The 21,460-nt window shown below is 53.8% G+C and overlaps 6 protein-coding genes across 6 annotated transcripts; 4 read left to right on the top strand and 2 right to left on the bottom strand.

The window, feature by feature from the left end:
• Window positions 1-899: 899 nt before the first annotated feature.
• On the top strand, window positions 900-1,592 carry BO95DRAFT_467229 (zinc finger MYND domain-containing protein; the record flags this gene model as incomplete). The annotated part of the gene is made up of 2 exons (XM_025589273.1): window positions 900-1,226; window positions 1,290-1,592. 2 exons carry the CDS (start codon window positions 900-902, stop codon window positions 1,590-1,592), a joined length of 630 nt encoding a protein of 209 aa, XP_025438572.1.
• Window positions 1,593-5,985: 4,393 nt separating this feature from the next.
• On the top strand, window positions 5,986-7,993 carry BO95DRAFT_250975 (uncharacterized protein). The gene is made up of 2 exons (XM_025581428.1): window positions 5,986-7,066; window positions 7,121-7,993. Exons 1-2 carry the CDS (start codon window positions 6,482-6,484, stop codon window positions 7,862-7,864), a joined length of 1,329 nt encoding a protein of 442 aa, XP_025438571.1. The 5' UTR covers window positions 5,986-6,481; the 3' UTR covers window positions 7,865-7,993.
• A 1,090-nt stretch (window positions 7,994-9,083) lies between these two features.
• BO95DRAFT_485011 (putative UDP-glucose:glycoprotein glucosyltransferase) lies at window positions 9,084-13,969 on the top strand (the record flags this gene model as incomplete). Its single annotated transcript, XM_025590380.1, has 4 exons — window positions 9,084-9,235; window positions 9,308-9,661; window positions 9,723-10,554; window positions 10,604-13,969. 4 exons carry the CDS (start codon window positions 9,084-9,086, stop codon window positions 13,745-13,747), a joined length of 4,482 nt encoding a protein of 1,493 aa, XP_025438570.1. The 3' UTR covers window positions 13,748-13,969.
• Window positions 13,970-14,088: 119 nt separating this feature from the next.
• BO95DRAFT_446338 (MYB DNA-binding domain protein) lies at window positions 14,089-17,124 on the bottom strand. Its single transcript, XM_025587358.1, has one exon. It carries the CDS (start codon window positions 16,838-16,840, stop codon window positions 14,309-14,311), a length of 2,532 nt encoding a protein of 843 aa, XP_025438569.1. The 5' UTR covers window positions 16,841-17,124; the 3' UTR covers window positions 14,089-14,308.
• Window positions 17,125-17,659: 535 nt separating this feature from the next.
• BO95DRAFT_446337 (exosome non-catalytic core subunit RRP40) lies at window positions 17,660-18,678 on the bottom strand. Its single transcript, XM_025587357.1, has one exon. It carries the CDS (start codon window positions 18,553-18,555, stop codon window positions 17,710-17,712), a length of 846 nt encoding a protein of 281 aa, XP_025438568.1. The 5' UTR covers window positions 18,556-18,678; the 3' UTR covers window positions 17,660-17,709.
• A 370-nt stretch (window positions 18,679-19,048) lies between these two features.
• Window positions 19,049-21,439, top strand: BO95DRAFT_446336 (ribosome-associated complex protein SSZ1). Its single transcript, XM_025587356.1, has 5 exons — window positions 19,049-19,221; window positions 19,328-19,364; window positions 19,447-19,573; window positions 19,629-20,400; window positions 20,457-21,439. The coding sequence occupies exons 1-5, from the start codon at window positions 19,132-19,134 to the stop codon at window positions 21,123-21,125; spliced, it is 1,695 nt and encodes a 564-aa protein (XP_025438567.1). The 5' UTR covers window positions 19,049-19,131; the 3' UTR covers window positions 21,126-21,439.
• Window positions 21,440-21,460: the final 21 nt, after the last annotated feature.

Here is a 21,460-nt window from a genome sequence, read left to right as displayed (position 1 = left end):
AGCGATTCTGTGTTCTGGGTCATCTGGCCTATTTAATCTTTCTTCTAGTTTGTTTACAGAGAGATTACTGGAGAAGCTTCCGAATAGGACATACGAACAGCTTCTCTGACTTCTATATACGCTTGACTAACCTGAAATGTTGCCCTGCTGAGGAGAGGGGCCCTGTTCGGTTGCAGATAGGTCTTGATTTATATGTTGCAGAGGCGGCTACGTCGTCAGGCGTGAATTGCATAAGATGTATGTTTTACGCTGTGAACAATTGTTAGAAGAGATGAGTTGATTAAGCACGACTCCGGCCAGGTAAAGATGCACAACAAAGACAAGCATACTACTAGTAGGTACACCGGTACGCGATCAAACACTTCTACTTTTGAGTCGTTGCGCCAGGTGCACTCTGATTGGGCCGGGATGTGCAAATAAGTCCCTAGTACCGGACACTAAGACCACCACGGCACCAAATCTATGCAGCTGTCAACAAACCCGGCCACCAAGCCTCCGTGTTGATTCTAGGCCCTCAAGCTCTTGCGCCATAGACCTCATACTGAGTGAATATTGATTTGAAGCCATTGGTAAGAAAACTCTTCTCTGATCTTTAATGATCAGTATAAAACGCCTGGATCAGTGGTCGGATCTGTTCTTTGCAGTAACCACAAATTGCAATTGACTAAACTATATCATAGTTTCACATTTCCTTTTCCCGCTGTACGGATACTCTCCGCCTTTCTTGGCATCCATCAAAACAAAGATTCACCGAGTAGAAAGAGGATCGCGCAAAAGATACAAGATCAAACTTTATACTTGGCGCGCAGGCACAGCCTACCTTTACTTTGCATCTACACAAACGCAACCAGCTGGTGTCAACGACACCCAACCAAAAACTGCGAAGAATACAAATCAACATGTCCGACGCCACACCCACCTGCACCGTCCCCAGCTGCCAAAAGCCCGGCACCCTCCGCTGCTCCGGCTGCCACCCCAGCCAGCAGGCCCGCTACTGCTCGTCGACCTGCCAAGCGGCCGACTGGAAGCGCGGCCACCGCCGCACCTGCGCCGGCGCCCAGAAGCACAACTGCTTCCTGATCCGCGCCCTTCCCATCACTACCACCGCCACTGACCCAAACCAACCCCCCAAAGACGCACACTACCTCGAACCCTTCCCCCTCCACGCCTACGGCAACTGGGGCAAGGAGCGACAGGAGATCCAGGCGCGACTGAACTGGGCCGCAGTCTACGAGCCGGGCACGTTCTTCTCGCACCACGACACGAACGACTGACACTATCACGTCTAGGCGCCGGGGGTGGCGACCCCCGGGTGGGAGAACTGTACGGACGACACCCGCCCCGTCAACCCCATCGTGACGCGGTGCCTGGGTCGAACGGTGCACGGGGACGTTGCGGTGGTGCGGTCGTCGACGATCGAGGTGAACTACTACGGGGACGCGTTCTCGGCCAATGAGTTCGTGCGCACCCTGGCGTACCATCGCACGGCTCCGAGAATCAACGGTATGGGCGACCAGCAGCGGAGGGAGAGGGAGCGCATCGCGGCCAAGTTCGGGCTCCATGAGAGCTTCTTCCCGCCGGGGTTTCCTTGATCACTTGCCTTTCGTCGTCGATGGGTGTCTTTGGGGGGTGGTTTGGGTGGTGAAAGGGAGCGCGTGGGGGAGGGAGGTGTTTAGGATCAAGTATGCTATACAGTACAAAGTACTGTACCTAGTTTGTTGTTGTTTGGTTAGTTGTGGATATGCCAAGTGGGTATGGGGCAGTGTGCCAGTATCCAAACCGAAACCTCAGATGCGAACCGGCTGCAGTACGGAGTTCAACTTTTGCCTAGTTAGGTGCAGTACGATAAATTTCTATCATGTTCTTCACAGCTTGCAGGTGCAGGTGCAGGTACAGGTGCAGCTGGGCAGGGACCAAGGGGCCCGCTTCAAGCGCGGTTAACGACATCCTGTTTTTTGGCCCCCCTGTACAATCTGCTACCGCGCTGCAAGGGATCTCATAGGGTCGCTGGGCCTTGAACATTAGCAGCCAGTGATATAAATTGGCAATGGAAAGCAATGACCAACTACTGTACCTACTTCACCGACCCATATTACCACTCCAATCGCAGTAGCTAAGGTAGTCAAGTGCAAGTGCATGTGCCTATCTGTACCTGCAGTTCAATCCTGCATTTAGCTACCAATCAGGGTAAATGCACCCACGAGAGTGTTTTCTGGGGGAGAGTTCATGTAAGTTTGTCCCTAGTTTCAGTTACATCTGCTGAACCACGGGGGATGGGGGTGAGTCTCACCGACAGGCCCGGTGTGAAAGGACCCTGAAGACCTGCAGCTCCAAGGTCAAGAAAAAAGCAACGCAATACAATGGCAATTGCTGCTTTTGTTCTTTTACTCGCTGAAGAATTATTTCTTCTTCTTCCTTTCTGACCCTTTGGATAAATCTCGTCAGACTAAAGTTAGTAGTTGCACGCCAGCGAAGAATTAACCGAGCGATCTACGCGGAGTATGGGGGGTAGAGTTCTTCCGAAGGGGATGCACTCCGGAGGTACTGTACTGCATTCGTGCAGATGACGGGCATGCGGTGTGAAAGAGGTGGATTACACGATTCGTTGTTAGTGCGATCTATGATTTCAGCCCTCTAAGTATGAGTACAAGCTGAAGCGGTGTTGTCGAGGAATACTGCAAGAGAGCGCCAAGTGCGATGGCTTCTTCGGCTCCTGCTACTGAGGATCATCCATCCGTCGGGTTGATTCACCCCCGTGTCGATCATGAGCGAAACTCGCGAATCGGGTTTGAGTCGTACTGTTTGCTTGTACGTCAGTCGTTGGGCAAGCAAATACCCATAAAGTTTCTATAGTTTTGGGGGTTGAATTGGGTGGTTGTGAGTTTACTTGCGACAAGTAGACTTTGTCCCAGGGCGACAGTATCCATCGCTGTCTCAGGGTTGAACGCCGAGAGACTCAGGAAGACTTCCCGTTGGTGATGACGATGATCATCCTCACCATGGGGACCCATAATTCTGCTCGGCTCGGGATCTAGGGGAATTGGGAAGGCAGACGGACTATCAATATGTCATTGTTCGATGCAGTACCTACCATGTGAAAGTGAGTCACGCTGCGTGAAGACTGTCTGTCTATCTGTCACTGACAGACTGATTTTCGCGATGTTGCTTGCTTTTTTTTTTTTCGTCTCGACTTCCAATCGGGGATCTTATTGCTGCGGACGTGCCCCTCGTGGGACTAGAGTAATCTACTAATGTACCTACTGCTTAGTTGATGCAGATAGGTACCATCTCGATCGGGGCAATACAAGGATTGGAGGGGGGCCGACGAAGGGGGGGGGGGAACTCCCCGATCGCAGAAGGGAGATTTCGATGATTTTTGAGTCATGGATGTGCTCAGTAGCGGAAGATGGGCTGCAGGAGGTTGAGAGGGGGAGGGGGGTGTCTTGTCTAGATCTATGCATCTCGTGGTGTTTGTGGGTTTGTCGCTCCACCTGTCTGGATGGCATAGCCCTCAACTGGAGTCCTGGACAGCAAGTCAGTACTTTTGTCGCCCAATTGACCTACGGAGTAAGTGAGACGAGCTGTAGCCTCGTGCACGGAGCGATGGTTCAACTCTTCGGAATGGAGTAGAGTAAGCATCCACCTCATTACACATCGCCCATCGCTTTCGGACTCCTACGGTCGGGACCGAGTATGTTTCAGGTCAGAAACAATAGCAGGCAAATCGGGTCGCGCCATCCTCACGGTGGAGGATGACTGAGTGGAGGGGGGAGAGACACACACGCAGAGATAGAGGGAGAGATCAGAACTGAAAACACAACACACAACAGTCTTGCCGACAGCTCCTTTTACTTTTAGGGTTTCTGATCTGTGCCACTTGACCTACGCAATATCTATGAGCCTCATCAGTGTATGACGCAACTCGCGATGCTATTTTGAAACTCTGTGATCCGTGTCTATACTGACGACGATTGAGATTGCCATCGCCCTATGCTGTGTGTATGTCTTGCTGTGTGGGGAGTCACTGTCTCTCCCATCGTGAATGGATTGCGTGTCCTGACTGAGAGACCCACCGGTAGTCGCAGAAAGTCACCGTCGGGACCCTCAATTGAAGGAGCCTGACACCTGGATTGACAGGCACGCCCACGCTAGAGGACAGCCTAGTCTACCGGTTTCCTTTATCCTGAGTCCTCTGTCCGTGGGATGATCTGGAGGCTGAGTGACTGGCAGAGAAGGTAATCGGGATGTCTCCAGATACGATTTGATTGCCTGCCTCCAACGGAGAAAAGTCGCCCCTTCGTGGAAGGAAAAATTGCAATGCAAAGCGTGACCAAAAAGTCCCGCGTCCAGGTCAGTCAGTCGTGTGCCTATTTTTTGTGCGGCAAATAAATCAGTGCGGCGAGACAAGAAAAATTTCCCCTTCCCTGCGTGCGTTCTCGTCCTCCTCCCCACAGCCACCGACCGGACACGCAGGAACGCCTGGGCTCAATTTCCAGACCGTCCGCCTGTTTTGGGCCTAACAAAATCGGCCCCTCTAGTCCTTTTTTAGGGCGGGTTTTAGTCTACCGTAGTCTCATCAATCATCATCGGTTCTCCGAGTGAGGAGCGAGGTGAGTTGAGACCTGAGAGCCTCGGTCGGGGGAGGAGAAGAGGAGAGAGAGGGGTTTGTTTTGGTTTGGTTTAGTTGCTCTATCGTCGTCTTTTCCGATCGATCCAGTTCCGCTGAGAAGGAGCCCGGACGCACTTACGCGGAAGCCTGGCTTACTTGCTGCTTATGCTGCTGCTCATGTTGCTGGCTGCTCTCACTGCACACTACTGCACATACCTTATGCAGCTTGTGGCCAGTGTGCATCCGAGGAAAAAGGACCTGCGGACGGGAAGGGGGAGTGGTTTATCTTTTGCCTATTTTTGTTCTTGCCTGTTTTCTTTTTCTTGTCGCATTCGCACCGCGGGTTGATTGATCCTCGGGTAAGGAATTGATTGGGATGTGCACTCGGTAGACAGAGGGTGTTAACAAGAGACACACATTTCAGTCCAAGTCAGACAAAGAGATAGACAAGCAGTCCAGGCACGCGGGTGGTTCGGAGCAAGGACCGGAGAGTGGAAGTCCTATGCACTAAGTACTCCTCCATTCTCATATGTACTTTGCTGTGAAATAATAATATCATAATAAAAAAAAATAATAAGACCAGATATACTAAACAAGAATAGATTAGAGCAGGAGAGACATCCATGGAACCGGGATTAATTGATTGATCGATCCTGAGGAAGAGGAGAGGAGGAGCCCGAGGGAATTGCACTTGCCCGGGAATGGGATGATAGCCCGTGACTGGCCCGACCCTTTTTTTGCCCACTGGATCCACCAACTGGCACCGGCCCAGGCTGGAGCTACGCGTACCGGTAGAACGGCTTTCAACCTCCTCCTCTTTTCCTTTCTTACAGTCTCGCTCGCTCGGCCCAGACAACGTCTTCTCCACTTCCTACACTAGTTCACTCCCTCTGCTTCCATCCACCTCCTCGTTCTTTAAGTCCCCGACCCCTTCTCGATCGTCTGTCCTCCTTTGTTCCAGACATCTAGACAGACAGACAGACACACATCATACCTTCCTTTCTCTATCGATCTCTTCAGTCCAATCCTTAAACACATCACACATCACGCCTTCGCCTCCCTATCCTCCTATCCCTCCCCTTGTTCGCCTCCGTTCGTTGCTTAACTTACACCTCACTCTCTACTGATTTCCTTTTCTGTTGAATTCAACAAGCTATCTGTCAAATTCCTTAACATCACTCGTGATCCATCCAAAGTTAAAACTCCAAAAGTACCTACCTCCTTAGACGCTGAATATCGCTCCTAGCTACATCGGAGCTTCCACCACACAGTTTTGTCTATTTTGTTTGCTTGAAAGCAACCTTATCCGGGAACTCGATACCCGCTTGTGCAACCAACTGCCATCTCTATCAATCTCTTCCCCGTTGCCCGATTCTGGGTCTTCGCTCATCCTCGGTCTGGCCTTCGACTTCCAAATTACCCAATAGCCAAGAACTTCACAAAGAAAGCTAAACGGGTTTCATCAGCTCCCCGCGCAACAACCTGATCAGCCCGGTGGATTCCCATAGGAACGGTTGCCCCTCACACATCAGAAACCGAAGGGATATCTGCTCCTGTCTCCCCGGCCAAGGAGACTCTGCATCACTGATCGCTCGATCTCCAAGCGCATATCCGTGCTATGGAAAGACACGTTACACGCATTTGATGCCAGCCGTCATTGCGAGCAACTCTTGCCCTTTTTGATCACCTGCACGAACCATCACGTCGCACACAACACCTCCCCTTGACTATCCTCTTCTTCCCGACTGGTCCCAGCCTTTTGGTTTGACGACTATTCTTATATCCGGCATCTCGTAGTTCCTCAGCAATAGGAAACATTCAATTTCTTCTCCATACTCGATTCTCGTCCACCTTGTCTCATCGTTCCGAACAATGGCACGCACCGAAGAACCGCTTGATGCCCCCGATGGCTCCGCTTTGACATGGATTTTCGACCATTGTCTTCGGTACCCTGGTACCTACGAGATCCCGTTGCGTTCCATGTATGCGTTGAATTGTAACCCCACCAGACAACAGCCATCCTCAACTACCCGCCAGCCTGAAACAGCCTTCCATCGCCCGACCAATTCGTCTTCTTCTCAAGACTCGATGGATCTCGCTGCTGATTTCCGGGCTCAATTGAGCCACCAGATCTCCCGTCTGCCCTCGCAGCCATGCAACCTGCCTCCCAGCTTCGTCACCTCCTTCGTGCGTCGCTGCTTCACCCCTCAATTGGTAGAGGTCGATTTCCCTCAGGCATTGACCGCCTTGGACTACCTCAAAGACTTCGAAATCCGCCGTCGGAAGGAGGTTGCTGCCGCTTTGCAGCGACTGGGTGTCGAGCCGGAGGATGTAAAGGAGTCGTCCGAGTTCGCCAAAAAGTACCCTGGTGCGATCACCTGGCTCGAGTCCCTCAACTCTCGCGGTCGCCGCATCGAGGCTCTCTACACCCAAGTCTATGTTGGCTTGCGTCGCTGGGTATGTGCCTCGTCTTCTCACTCAGCTGTCTTCTTGCTAACAAGGTCGTTTTAGACTCTGATCAACGAGATGTTGATGGAACCTTTTAACAAGGCCAATTGCATTGCAATGCTCAACACATTGTTCCCCCCGGTTACCGACGCAACTGTACCTCCGACCTCGTACCTGACGCCTGACCATCTGAGGTCTCAGCGCGATGGTTTCTTCAGGTACATTGCGGCTGTGGGGCGCAATGGCCCGGAAGTGCTCAACGAGATTATCGTTCAGGGCGCACTGCCCGGCGATGATAATGGCTGGCCTGTAGTCCGGGATGTTCTCGATCGCTACCTTCGTGCGGCCTTGGACATTTACGATGACTGTAGCACGGTCACTGGGCTCGCCAGTTTTGAAGAGAGTACTGAATCTCAGACCCGTGGTCACAAAGGCCGCAAGGTTGACTCCGGGATCAGTTTCGGCTCCGCGGAGAAGATTCTCGCCGCCGGGGGCGAGAGCAGCAAGGAAGTCGAGGATATTCTCGAGAAACCTCTGCCTCCACCTCCCACGACCAGGCAAAAATCGGGCTCTGCGTTGGAGCGGCTGACTCGCGAGCTTCGCAAGTTGGGCGAGTCCGGCAAGGTCAAAAGTCTCAAGAAGATGAGATCCACGAGTGCTCTAGCGGTGCGGTCTGAAAACGTGCCCAGTCGGTCGGAAGAAGAGTCACTCTTTGAGATTGATGAAATGAAACGCCGGCGGCTCCTGTGGGAAGCCTCCAACCGCAAGAAAGCCCATTCGAAGCAGTCGAGCACGGACTCGCGTTAAGGCTCTTGTTGCAGTACTACTACTTGTTCACACACTTATTTTCTCTTTCATTTTAGCGTTTTACCACATGCTTTTCCCCCACATTAAAAGCAGGAAAGACAAAAGCCTGGATGCTTTCATTACTGGTACATGTTTGGAGTCTATCAGGTTAGTCATGTTGGCGTTTTCAAGACGGTCAAAGGTTTCAGGTGCATAAGGTTTACTTAAGGTTTCTTCTTCGTGTTTTGAGTATCTCATGTGATTCGAGCTAGCATAGATCGACTTCTGGCGTTCCGGAAACGATCTCGAGAGAAGTCTGTCTCTCATTGGCATTGGGAAAGGTCCGAATTTTCTGCAGAAAAAAGCAAAGAATGCAGAAAACAGCAGTTCAAGTCATCAAGTTGACTGGAGCAAATGATAATGACCATGTATTTAATGAAGGAATGAGATCACAAGAATTACAATCCCTGTTCTGTTTTATGAGACGGTGTCTACGGACGTAGCCTCTGGCAGCAATTCTTCAATGTTAGGCCTGGATTCGATTAGCAAACTTGGCTTACGCGATCCCCGCAGTACATCCCTTATACTTCCATCGGCCTCAATTCACTACCTTAGGTGCCCACAAACGTCGAGCGTCCCCTATGTCTTTCCCAGGGGGAGGTGCTTCCCATACACAGTGGGCCTCGCGATGCTGCATTGCCTGACAGCTCTGATGAGATGAATTGGGAGCGGATTTTGAAAGAGGCTGACATTTGCCTGTGATCATATTTTGGAGTTAAGGGACTGCATAATTAAGACCATGCTTGATTGTACTGTACACTTATATTTCCAGTGTCCTTAACATCCATCTATGATAGTCCATACAACAGCCAGCCCACCAATGAGAGCCGAGGATAGAAGACACGGAAGTCCTGCGCGTTTGGCCGCTGCGCCCGCCGTAGCAGCTGTCTTCCTCCCGCGAAGTGGCCAGAATCCTTTGACCAGATGTAAGCAGTGCACTATTCATGCCTTTGTTAACTTCTGCATATCTCAATTTTGGATAGTGACCTTTCGAACATTTGACTGACTGTCCGAAGGCTGGCTCCTTCATTGAAGACTTTCGTCGCGACTGCTCTTCGAGATCGGGCTTACATCCCCACCCGTGATGCCCGCTTGCTAGCTAGTTAAACCGGGAGTAGCTCGCTAGCTCACACTTGTTTACACCTTTCAAGACGCCTATTCTCTGCCGCCAGCTGCAGAGATGGTGTCGGGGTCAGCGTTGTTTGCCTCCTGGCGACTCAGTTCCGTCATCGTTGCCTCTGCATTATCTTGCTTGGTACATGCGACGACGCCCTCCGTGAATGTCGCTCTCCAAGCTTCTTTCGATTCCGCACCTTATCTTATAGAGCTACTGTGAGAGGAACCCGTCCGATTTGATCATTGAAGGCCAACTTGCTCGACCACTCTGCTCACCTATTAAACTAGGGAAACGGCTGCCGAGGAGAACTCGACATCATATTTCCCGATACTAGACCGAATCGCCGAGGGAGCTTTCGATGATGCCGTGACAGACAAGGAGCTGTATGATCGGTTCCTGGAGGTGATTCACACCGACGGACACCTGAGGACCCCCGAAGCACTCTCCTCTTTCAAGTTGTCGTTGTCCATCCGATCTGCCAGTCCTCGTATCGCCGCACACTATCAATACTATAATGCCTCGGTCCAGCATTCGCTGGCGGCGGCCCAAGACGCAGTCTGTCCGGTCTGGGTCCATGCGGAGGGAAAGCAGTATTGCTCCTCTACTCTGGAACGTGCCCAACAGGGTGTGATGGGTCCAAGGTTCGCCTCATGTCGCTGAATTGAATGGTGAGGGTTCGCAGCTGACTGCTTTGATCTCTAGTGACCCTCCAGAGCTCCCCTTCGATCGCATTCTCGGAGATTATTCCCTCCCACCGGCGATCCTCTATGCGGACCTAGCGTCTCCGATGTTCAAGGACTTTCACCAGTCCCTGACCGCTCTTGCCAGAGATGGCCAGTTCTCGTATCGAGTACGTTACAGGCCTCCGCAGCACTGGAGTTCGCGTCCGCTGTTCGTGTCGGGATATGGTGTCGAGCTTGCATTGAAACGGACGGATTACATCGTCATTGACGACAGGGCTGCTGAGGAAAGGAGCTCCGATGCTTCAGGCTCGAAAAAATCAGTCAATGGGGAGGGAGATGATCTGGATGACCTGAGGCCACTGTCCTCGTCGGAAGTATCACGGCTCGGTCCGGGCACTGTTGGCTACGTACTGGACAGCCAGAGCCCGCTGGATACACTGGTCGAGCTGTCGCAGGACTTCCCCAAATACTCGGCCAAGATTGCCGCCCACAATGTCACCAAAGAACTCTTACAGGACATCCAGACAAGTCGGCTCCGGATGCTCCCTCCGGGATTTAATGCCCTGTGGATTAATGGTGTTCAGATCGATGCTCGACAGGTCGATGCTTTCACTCTCTTAGACCACCTGCGTCGTGAGAGGAAGCTGATCGAGAAGTTCCGCAACCTTGGACTCTCCGCCAGTGAGTCCGTGGATCTGCTGTCCCACAAGTTCCTGGCAGCGGCAATGGCTCAGGATGGCCCTCAGCGGTACAACTACCGGGACGAGATCGAGGGTGGCGGTGTGATCATGTGGCTGAACGACCTCGAAAAGGATGCACGCTACGAATCGTGGCCAAGCGACCTCGGTGGAGTGGGTAATCCTTTCCCAGTGATGAGAACACGATGCTAATTATTGTCAGTACATGCAACGTGTATTCCCTGGCCAGTTGCCGTCTGTCCGTCGTGAAGCCAACAATGTGGTTATTCCGGTTGATTTGGCCAAGCTCGATGATGCCACCCTCATTGTTAAGTCCATCCAGGTCTTTGTGAAGAACAAGATTCCCGTGAGGTTTGGCTTGGTTCCGACAACTTCCTCCCCGGGCTCAATTGCGCAGCTCAAGGTTGCTCATTACCTGCAAGATACCTTTGGTCTGGCTAGCTTGATGAGCTATTTGGAAACGTCAGTGTCCAAGAACAGGTTAAGCTCCCCGGACAAAACAGCCTTTCAGGCTGCGACCGCAGACCGAACTGCTCGCCCCGATAAGCAATCCTTGTCTCTGGATGAAGTGCTCAAGAACGATGCCGTGGACACTATAGTTAGCCGGACTAGTGAATACTTGAAACGTCTGGGTCTCACAGGAGAAGCGTCACACTCGTTTGTGAACGGCGTCCCGATTCTTCGTAATGAGAATTGGGCTCAGGAATTGAGCTCCAGGGTCAGCCGGGATATCCAGGCAATTCAACAGTCAATCGCTGATGGGGAACTTGCCGAAGACACATGGTTACCCGGCCTTTTCCTCTCCGATGCCTTCGACAGACGTAACCCTGTCATTGTCCCTGAAGATCCAAAGGATGTTCGAATTGTGGACATGGCGCAAGTCGCAGAGACGTATGGCGAGCTTCTCGGATCTCTCCCTCGCATTCCATCAACCCAGGACAATGCCCTTGCTAGCAGTCATGTGATCGTAGCGGGCGACTTCAGCGATGAATCCGGCTTCAACTTACTGAGTGCAGCGCTTGGGAGCCTCAAGAATCACGATGAAGCTGAAGTACTGCTCCTGCACAACGTTGGTGCAAACTCGTCTATCTGGACTGGATCCTATACTATCCATCGTTATCTGAAGAAGTGGAAAAAGAAAGATGATGTTGATGCCGCAAAGCTACTGGAAGAGCTCACAGGAACCGACCTATGGTCTCGTGAAGACAAGCAGGAGGCTGAAAGCTTCTGGTGTGCCCACCAGCCTCTGGTCAAAGGTCTTGGACTTTCCTCGGGTGCAAATGCAATCATCATCAATGGAAGAGTCATTGAAGTGCCAGTCGACGTGGCGCTGACTTCTGACGATGTGGACCAGCTACTGGCTTATGAGAGGCAGAAGCGTATTGCTCCTGTTGCCAAGGCTGCCGAAGCATTAGGTTTCGGCGCGAAGCTCAGTGACCCCCTGACCCTTGCTAAATTGACCTCTCTGGCAGCCCTTTCTACCGTTTCCGAAGTGCCGGAGGGTATTTACGAATCGACACCCGACATCCGCGTCAACTTGTTTGAGCGGTGGGACAACGCTCGCTCTACAATCACGGTCTCCAACTCGGAGGATCCTGTAATTACTATTCTAGCCTCTATCGACCCGACATCTGAAGTCGCTCAGAAGTGGTTGCCCATTCTAAAGGTACTCTCGGACTTGGCCAACGTCAGAATGCGGCTCGTCCTGAATCCCCGGGACGAACTGCAGGAGCTGCCCACCAAGCGGTTCTATCGCTACGTGCTGGATTCGGAGCCCTCGTTCAGCCAGGACGGATCTGTCGCTCGTCCTACCGCCTCTTTCTCCGGCGTTCCTGTTGAGGCGCTTCTAACATTGGGCATGGACGTTCCATCTTCGTGGCTTGTGGCTTCGAAGGAATCTGTGTACGACCTTGACAACATCAAGCTGAGCTCGGTTAAAGAGGGTACAAACGTGGACGCAATCTACGCTCTGGAGCACATCCTGATTGAAGGCCACTCACGGGATCTTACTATGAAGACGGCACCGAGGGGAGTGCAGCTCATTCTGGGGACAGAGGAAAGCCCTCAAATCTCCGACACCATCATCATGGCCAATCTGGGTTACTTCCAATTCAAGGCTCAGCCGGGCCTTTGGACAATCAACCTGAAACCCGGCCGCAGCGAACGGATCTTCCAACTTGACAGCCTCGGGAACGAGGGGTACAGCCTCCATCCCAACGACGACACTAGTAACGAGGTTGCCCTTCTCTCCTTCCAGGGCAAGACACTCTTCCCCCGCCTCTCCCGCAAGAAGGGTCAGGAGATGGAAGACGTGCTGGAGACGGGCATAAAGTCCGGCAGCGCGATGGACTACGTCTCCAAGGGCCTCAACTTTGCCTCCGGCGTTCTCTCCAGCGTGGGGATCAACGGCTCCCCCAAGGACGTGGCGGGCGGCAAACAAGCGGACATCAACATCTTCTCCGTGGCGAGCGGCCACCTCTACGAGCGCATGCTCAACATCATGATGGTCTCGGTCATGCGCAACACGGAGCACACGGTCAAGTTTTGGTTCATCGAGCAATTCCTCTCCCCGTCCTTCAAGTCCTTCCTGCCGCACCTGGCGGCCGAGTACGGCTTCTCCTACGAGATGGTGACCTACAAGTGGCCGCACTGGCTGCGGGCGCAGACGGAGAAGCAGCGCGAGATCTGGGGCTACAAGATCTTGTTCCTGGACGTCCTCTTCCCGCTGAGTCTGGACAAGGTGATCTTCGTGGATGCGGACCAGGTCGTGCGCACCGACATGTACGACCTCGTCTCGCTGGACCTGGAGGGCGCGCCCTACGGCTTCACGCCCATGTGCGACTCGCGCCACGAGATGGAGGGCTTCCGCTTCTGGAAGCAAGGCTACTGGAAGAACTTCCTCCGGGGCCAGCCCTACCACATCTCGGCCCTCTACGTCGTCGACCTCAGCCGCTTCCGCGCCCTGGCCGCCGGTGACCGCCTCCGCGGCCAGTACCAGATGCTCTCCGCCGACCCCGGCAGTCTCAGCAACCTCGACCAGGACCTGCCCAACCACATGCAGCACCACATCCCCATCAAGAGCCTACCGCAGGAGTGGCTGTGGTGCGAGACCTGGTGCTCCGACGAGTCCCTGGCCCAGGCCCGCACCATCGACCTCTGCAACAACCCGCTGACCAAGGAGCCCAAGCTCGAGCGGGCCCGCCGGCAGGTCCCCGAGTGGACCGTGTACGATGAGCAGATCGCCGCCTTGGAAAAGAGAGTCCGGGTGGAGGTGCAGGATGTCCGTGAAGAAGAAGTGGAGGCGGAGGCTGATGCTGGTGCTGGATGGGATAAAGATGAGCTTTAGGTGTGGGGCAGGTGGTGTATTGTATAAGCGTATAGCATTGCCATCGATATCTTCTCTTTCTTTCCTATGAGACGATTGACTCCATGTATCTTCTAATCCTGATCCTTCATTCCCGAAGATAGCATAGGCATGTGGTTTGTTTAAGGTGTCGACATGACCCCTCGAAACCGAGAAAGGCACACAGACATGCAGGCATGCAAATGCACAGTACATGTCCCAACTAGCTAGCAAACAAGCTAGATCACCATTTACCCAGCACATTCTACCATCCCCCACTACATAAGTAATCGTACGAAAACACCATGGACATTGATAGCATGTGCCATACTCCATCCATCTCAAATTCATAACCTATGGCAACTAACAAATTATTCAACTCAATGGAACGTCATCTCCGTCTTCATCTTCCCCTTTCTCCCCCTCCCCTACCCGGCCGGGGCTGGCACTTCCTCCCTCCCACCATCCCCGAAATACATTTTGACCTGAGAAAGAACATACAATCACCCCAGCACGCCCGACTCAAGACCACAAACACACCACGCAAAACGAACCGAAATTTTTTTACTCGGAATCCGCATCCGCATCCGAGTCTGAGGATGAGGATTCATCGTCATCATCATCGGATGAGTCGGATTTGGCCCGCGACTTCGCGTCGGACATTATGCCGCTCAGCGTGCTGGGCTTGGGGGCCTTGAGTTTGCTGTTCGCCTTGCTGAGGCTGGCGTCGCGGAGTTCCTTGATGCTGAGGCGTTGGCTTGGGGGTCGGGTGGGTTGGGAGCTGGAGCCGAAGGAGGGGCGCGTGGGGATGGAGGGCCTTGAGAGTCCTTGCTTGGGGGCGGGGGAGTCTTCTTCGGAGGAGGAGGAGGAGGCGGGCTCGGATTCGGACTCGGGTTCGGGTTTGGGGGGTTTCGTGGTGGTGGTGCGCTTGGCGGTAGTGTTGGGTGAGGAGTTGGTCTTGGTGGAGGGTTTGCGGGCGTTAGGGCTGGTGGTGGCGGGTTTGGCGGGCCAGTCGCCGCCGGTGCTGCTTGTTTCGCTGTCGCTGCGTCCGGATTCCTCTTCCTCCTCTTCATCATCATCATCATCTTCTTCTTCGTCCTCGGATGAAGAGGCGGAGGCAGTTGGGGACGGCGACTTTCTGGATTTAATGGCCACCGCTACGGGGCTTCGGGGCTTGATGGTGCTTCCTTGATGCCGTTGTTGGGATGACTTGGTGACGGTTCTCGGGGAGGTGACTTTGAGGTTGGCGGATTTCTGCCCACTGGGTGGAGTGGAATAGTCCTCCTCTTCGCTCTCGTCGCCGTCGCTGTCGCTCCCGTTTTCGCTCTCGACCTCTTCGTCGCGAAGGTTGGGCTTGACATCCCGTTTGGAGTCAGGGCTAGGCGACTCGTCCTCTTCCTCCTCTTCCTCCTCCCCCTCTGACTCCGGAGAGGATTGTTGTCTGCGCTCCGGCTTGATGGCCCGATCGACTAAATCATCGTCACTTTCAGTGGCAGCGGAATCCTCCCGCGAGTCGGTGTTCGTGATATGACGGATAGCCCCAGTGGGCTGTTTCAATGGTGGTGACACGTGTGCATCATCCAGTTCCATTGAGTGCCGTTCATACTTGATGGGAACTTCTGGCTCGGCTGATTCGTCTTCCTCCTCCTCTTGCTCCTCCTCTTCTTCGTCCTCTTCTCCGTCCTCTGCTTCTTCCTCTTGTTCCTCGTTTTCCTCTTCCTCCGACTCCTCCACCTCCGACTCCACGAACTCCTGGCTCTTGAACTTCGTATTAGGCTTTTGCTGAGGGGTACTCACGGCCCGTGACTTGCTCCGGCGGCTGCCATCTGACTTTTTCACAACCGCCGAGTCATGAAACGCATCGGGGTTTTCCTTACTGCGCTGGTTCAAGACCTTGGCCCTGAGCTTCCGCCACTTGTCCGCGCACTGCTGGCGAGAACGGCAGTTGTTCATCTTGTCGCTGACCACTCCCCAAGCGATGTAGACCTCGTCCAACTCGTAAACATCCTGGCCAACTTCGACCCCAGTAGCTTTCATGGTATGCCAGACCTCTTGCAGAACGTCCATCATGGCTTGCACCTCCTGCTCCGACCAGGGACCGCGGTTCATCGTGCGGCGATGCTGCAGCCGGTTCTTCCACCGCTGGACGACATCGTCGTCGCTGCGGCCAATCATCTTCGCAATGTACGCCCACTTGGCGCCGTGTAGCCTGTGCAGCGTGATGAGCTCCTCGTCCTGCTCGTGGGTCCAGTGGTGGGGCTTCTGGGAGGAGCACTGGAAATGGCGGCGCATGAATCGGTAGACGGATCTCTTGTCCCGGTCCGGGATGGTTTCGTAGATTTTCTGCCAGAACTCCGTCTTAGTGATGATGTCGGTGTGCACCGGCCACTGTTCCTGCCCATCCCGGACGGAGTGCTGCACCATCATGTCGAACGTGTCCGCCTCCACGCCGTTGCTGGTGCAGAAGTCCAGCTTGAAGGCCTCCAGCTTCTGGATTTCGTCGGGTGAAAAGAAGCCCGTCTTCCCGCTGGTGGTCTGGCTGCTGTTGCTCTCGTTCTCCTTCTCTTGAGGGCGGCGACCCTTCTTCGGCCGGACCGAGGGGGCGTTGGGCTCCGATGATGCGCCGGTCACATCTCCTTGAGTCCCAGTCCCGGGGGTCGAGGCTTCGGTCTGGTCGGCATCTTGCATCTCGTGGTCGTGGTCCTGGGGTTTCTGGATGGCGACGGGCTCGCCTCGCAGGGCTGGATCGATCGGGATCTCGGGTTCGGGGGTCCCTGACACCGGAGCCGCATCATGGTGATTGTGGTGGTGGCCATTGGTCGCGATCGTCGTGGAGGTCCGCTTGGTGGAAACCGGGCTGCTGATGTACGGAAGCTCTTGCGATTCCTCGCGTTCTTGTTGTTGCTGCTGCTGCTGCTTCTTATTCTTTTTCTTTGATGACTCACCGCCCCCAACCTTCTTGCGCTTCGCGGGGTGGGTAGATGAGTTTGTGAGAGGTGTTCGAGGGGTCTGAGGTACGAAGCCGGCTCTCCCTCCGGCATTGGGGGTGGTGGCATTCAAGGCCGTGCTGTTTCTCTTGCGCTTGGCAGACGCCATCATCTCATCGGCGTCCGATTGCAGAAGTTGCTTGGCTTGATTGAGCACGGACGGGGGGGACGGAGGAGAACTCGAAGAGATCTCAATGATGTCTACTGTTCATTGGGGGGAAATCATGTCAGTCAGGTTTCAGTTTGGGGGGATTAAGGCTTTTTTTCTCTCTTTTGTATTGAGCTACTGAGTAACAGTGACGGAGCGCGTGAGGTGTTATGCACATGTTGAATCGATCCAGTCCATTCAAGAGCAGGTACATACCCTCGTTGAGCCCGTTTGTAGTCTCAGGCGCAGGCTGGGAAGATGAGAGACCCATCGTTTGTTTTTATAGATAGAAGGGAGAGACACTGACTGGAGGGGAAGGGAGCACGGAAAAAAAGCTAACCAGTTGGCAATTTGTGACTAAAGCTTTAACAGGAGCTTTGAAAGGGATCTTGAAGGGCGGTGAATGAGATCAGACAATTAACAACAGGGATGAAGGAGGGGTAAGGGGAACAGGCAAAGTTAGAGTAGTTAAGAGAGGTGGGTGTCAATGATTTTCTCCCAAGAATGGAAGGGAAATTTCCGGAGGTGAAGTTTTTTATTTTTTTTTCACTCTCTCCTCCAGCAGCGAGCGAGGTGGGCGGGCGCCAATTTTTTACGCGGTCCGCTTCTTCACCACCATTTTTTCGCGCTTTACCTCTGCTCTGGCGGTCAACCCGTGCCTTCAATCTGTTCCCGCACCGCAGTGGGATACCACCCACCATTGGATATCACTGTTTACTGTAATGTACCACAAGCGGTAGAACATGATAATTAGAGAGTAATAGGAAAATAGGATGTCATCAAATCTATCGTAACACAGACATATAACCCAGTAACCCAGAAATTCTAGTTTACACTTCAATCTTCAGCTCGCGCAACACCCTCGACACCAACTTCTTCTGGTCTGCGGGATTTAAGTCATGCTCATCGATCGTGGTCAAGCATCGGCCAATTGCTACCGTCGCCTTGACAGCAACATCCCCGGAGTTGGAGCAGTCCACCCAGACCTTGCCATTCCTGCCAATGGCGATCTCGAACCCGCCGGCCTTCTCGAGCTTCTTGCCCAGTTCATCCAGCACCACCAACCCGGCCACCCCCTCCTGCTGCTCGCCCGTCGACGAGCTCGCCCGCATCAACCGAGCCGCCATCCCCGTGGAGATATCAAACACCATCCCGCCGTTCAGGGGCCCTAGACCGCCGGGTTCCGCTCTGCCCGTCGCCGGATTCACGCAGGCCAGCTCGACCTCCGCCCCCGCGCCGAGCCCAACGGACAGCACCCGCGCGTAAACCAGATCGCCCTGCTTCAGCATGGGCCGGGTCTTCTTCGTGGCGCCCTCGAACGAGAGCTGCCCCAGAACCGCATGGGGCGCCTGCGGCGTGATCATGCAGTGGAAGTAGTCGGGGCTGGAGTGGTGGATCTGCGCTATCACCAGGTCGTTGGCCGTGGGCACGTACCGGCGGCGCGGCGAGGAGAGGATCGATACGGCGTTGCGCTTGTTGTCTGTGGAGAGAATCCCGGCCTGCGTGGCGGTAAGGACATGGCTGGGGGAGGAGGTTGAGTTGTTGCTCGTGGTCGGTCGGTGCGGTTGCGAGAGCAAACGGAGGCCGGCGCCCAACCTCAACGGTGCGGAGCTGGTGGAGGGGAGGTACTCGGATGGGATCTCATCGCCGGGCAGGAGAACTAGTGGTGAAGACATGATGCGTATATGTTTGCCTCGCAGGTCAATGCAGCTGCGGGGTGAAGATGGAGGAGTATGATGATGAAAGAAGTTTGGCTGATCGCATGCAAAGGAAAAAGGAAGCGCAAATCGCCCCGTGAGCTTATCGTCTGCAGTGTTTATCTTCACGTGATACGGCGTATGTCCCCCAAGTCTGGGCAAGGGTGCTATGCAACTAACCGATGAATTGGCTTCGGGTGTTAGAATCTCGAGCTATGAAGATTGAAAGTGTTCTAGCCTGTTTTATTGACCTCGAATCTGGAAAGTTAACTCAATACCAGCCTTGGGCTCATGTTGATCCTCTTTGAGAGTGAAAGTGGCGGTCGCACCGCCACATCTATTATCGATAAGCACTAGCCACATCTGCCCGCCAATTGCAAACGAGCCAAAATTTTTTTCCTCGGGGCGAAGGAAAGCGCGGCGGGAACAGCCTCAATAATTGTTCCCTCTTCTTCCTCCGTCCTTACCTTCTCCCATCTCCGTTTTCCCTTGGGATCGCTGCTCATTTTCCTTTCTCTTGTTTCCCTTCCCCATTTCTCACACACATATCACAAGATGAGCTCCGAAACTAACGGCGCTGCCGAGAGATTCGCCATTGGTATCTCCTTTGGCAACTCTTCCAGCTCTATCGCCCGCCTCAACCCTGTACGTACCTGTCTTCGAACTATCTGACATCTCTCTATTCAACAAATCAAACAATGCCCACGCGTGCAATTCAATCTAGAGTGATGCTAATACCATTGTCATGTAGGAGGGCAAGGCTGAGGTCATTGCCAACGAGGAGGGAGGTCAGTTTCAACTCCCCCCATTTTCGCTCACCAGTCCCGGTGGCGCATTGCTCCCAAAGACTGTGAACTTACCAGCATCTAGACCGTCAAATCCCTACCGTTCTTTCCTACATCGAAGGCGAGGAGTACCACGGTGCTCAGGCCAAGAACCAGCTTATCCGCAACTCTCAGAACACTGTTGCATACTTCAGAGACTACCTTGGCAAGGAGTAATTGCTCCCACTTCCCATTCGAAGGAGATCGAAACGTTGACAAGGATTCTAGCTTCAAGTCGATAGACGCTACTCCCTGCCACAACTCCGCCCACCCTCAGCAGCACGATGACACCGTTGCTTTCTCGATCCGCGATACCACCAGCGAGACCCCCAGCACTGTTACCGTCTCTGAGATTGCCACCCGTCACCTGCGCCGTCTTAAGCAGTCCGCCTCCGATTATCTCGGTAAGGAGGTCAACGCTGCCGTCATCACCGTTCCCACCGACTTCAACGATGCCCAGCGTGAGGCCTTGATCGCCTCTGCCAACGCTGCTGGTCTTGAGGTTCTCCAGCTCATCCACGAGCCCGTTGCTGCTGCTCTGGCCTACGATGCTCGCCCCGAGGCTGTCGTGACTGACAAGCTTACCGTTGTCGCCGATCTTGGTGGCACTCGCTCCGATGCTACCGTCATTGCTTGCCGTGGCGGTATGTACACCATCTTGGCCACTGCCCACGACTACGAGCTGGGCGGTGCCACCTTGGACAAGATCGTCATCGACCACTTCGCCAAGGAGTTCATCAAGAAGCACAAGACCGACCCCCGCGAGAACGCTCGTGGCTTGGCCAAGCTCAAGCTTGAGGGTGAGGCTACCAAGCGCGCTTTGAGTCTGGGTACCAACGCTACCCTGAGCATCGAGAGTCTTGCTGATGGAATCGACTATGGTTCCACTATCAACCGCACTCGTTATGAGCTCCTCTCCGGCAAGGTCTTCGCTCAGTTCACTGCCCTGATCGAGCAGGTCGTCAAGAAGGCTGGCCTGGACGTTCTGGACATTGATGAGGTTTGTGGATCCGCCCTCTTGAAACCAGCTCAATCCATCTAATCTTGACAATTTAGGTCATCTTCGCTGGTGGTACTTCCCACACCCCCAAGATTGCCCAGTTGGCCCGCAACATCTTCTCCGAGAAAACCACCATTCTCGCTCCTTCCACCTTCACCGCTGCCATCAACCCCTCTGAGCTTGCTCCCCGCGGTGCTGCCATCCAGGCTTCCCTTATCCAGGAGTTCGACAAGGAGGACATCGAGCAGTCGATCCACCCCATGGTTACTGCCACTCCCCACCTCCAGAACGCCATCGGTGTTGAGGTTTCCTCCGGCGATGCCGTTGACTTCCAGGCCCTTCTCCACGTCGAGACTGCTCTCCCCGCTCGCCGTACCGCTCAGTTCTCTGCTCCCAAGGAGGGAGGTGACGTTCTGATCCGCGTCTGCGAGGGGGTCCGCGAGATCAAGGTCACCAAGCCCGAGCCCAAGCCCAAGGAGGAGAAGGCTGAGGCTGACGAGGATGACTCCGACTTCTCTGACTCCGATGAGGAGGAGGAGGAGATCCGTGAGATTGTCTGGAAGACCGAGAAGCCTATTGCCGAGCTGGCCGTCAAGGGTGTCAAGGCCGGCAGCAAGGTTGAGCTCATGATCCACGTCGATGCCGACCTTGGCCTGCAGATCACCGCTCGGGAGGTCGGAGGCCAAAGCGCCGTCCGCGGTGCTGTCGAGGCTCCCAAGGCCTAGATAGCCCGTCTCTGAGTTATGAATCTGCTACCAAAATATTTATGTTGCATCTTTTGCATGAATCGATTTACAATCTCACTTGCTTGGTTTCTACTGCCGGATATTACCCAACTTCCTTTTTTCCTGGTTTCTCTTCCGCAGAAGCTTACGAACCACGTCTCAAGACATCATTCAGTTTTCAATCGGAAAGAGGCACCTAATTCTGTGTTCTGCTTGGCCATGACTTTTTGACGACAAATGTATTCATGAAGGCTTCTGAAAAGTATATATAGAGAACTGCAATGACGCGGAATAGAGAATGATAGATTTTGCGGATTCTTCTCTTGTCTTGCGTG

The sequence above is a fragment of the Aspergillus brunneoviolaceus genome (genome assembly GCF_003184695.1).
Source record: "Aspergillus brunneoviolaceus CBS 621.78 unplaced genomic scaffold BO95scaffold_70, whole genome shotgun sequence".
Classification (NCBI taxonomy): Eukaryota; Fungi; Ascomycota; class Eurotiomycetes; order Eurotiales; family Aspergillaceae; genus Aspergillus; species Aspergillus brunneoviolaceus.
The sequence above is the reverse complement of the archived record's forward strand: the minus strand, read 5'-3'. Positions and strand labels throughout refer to the sequence as shown.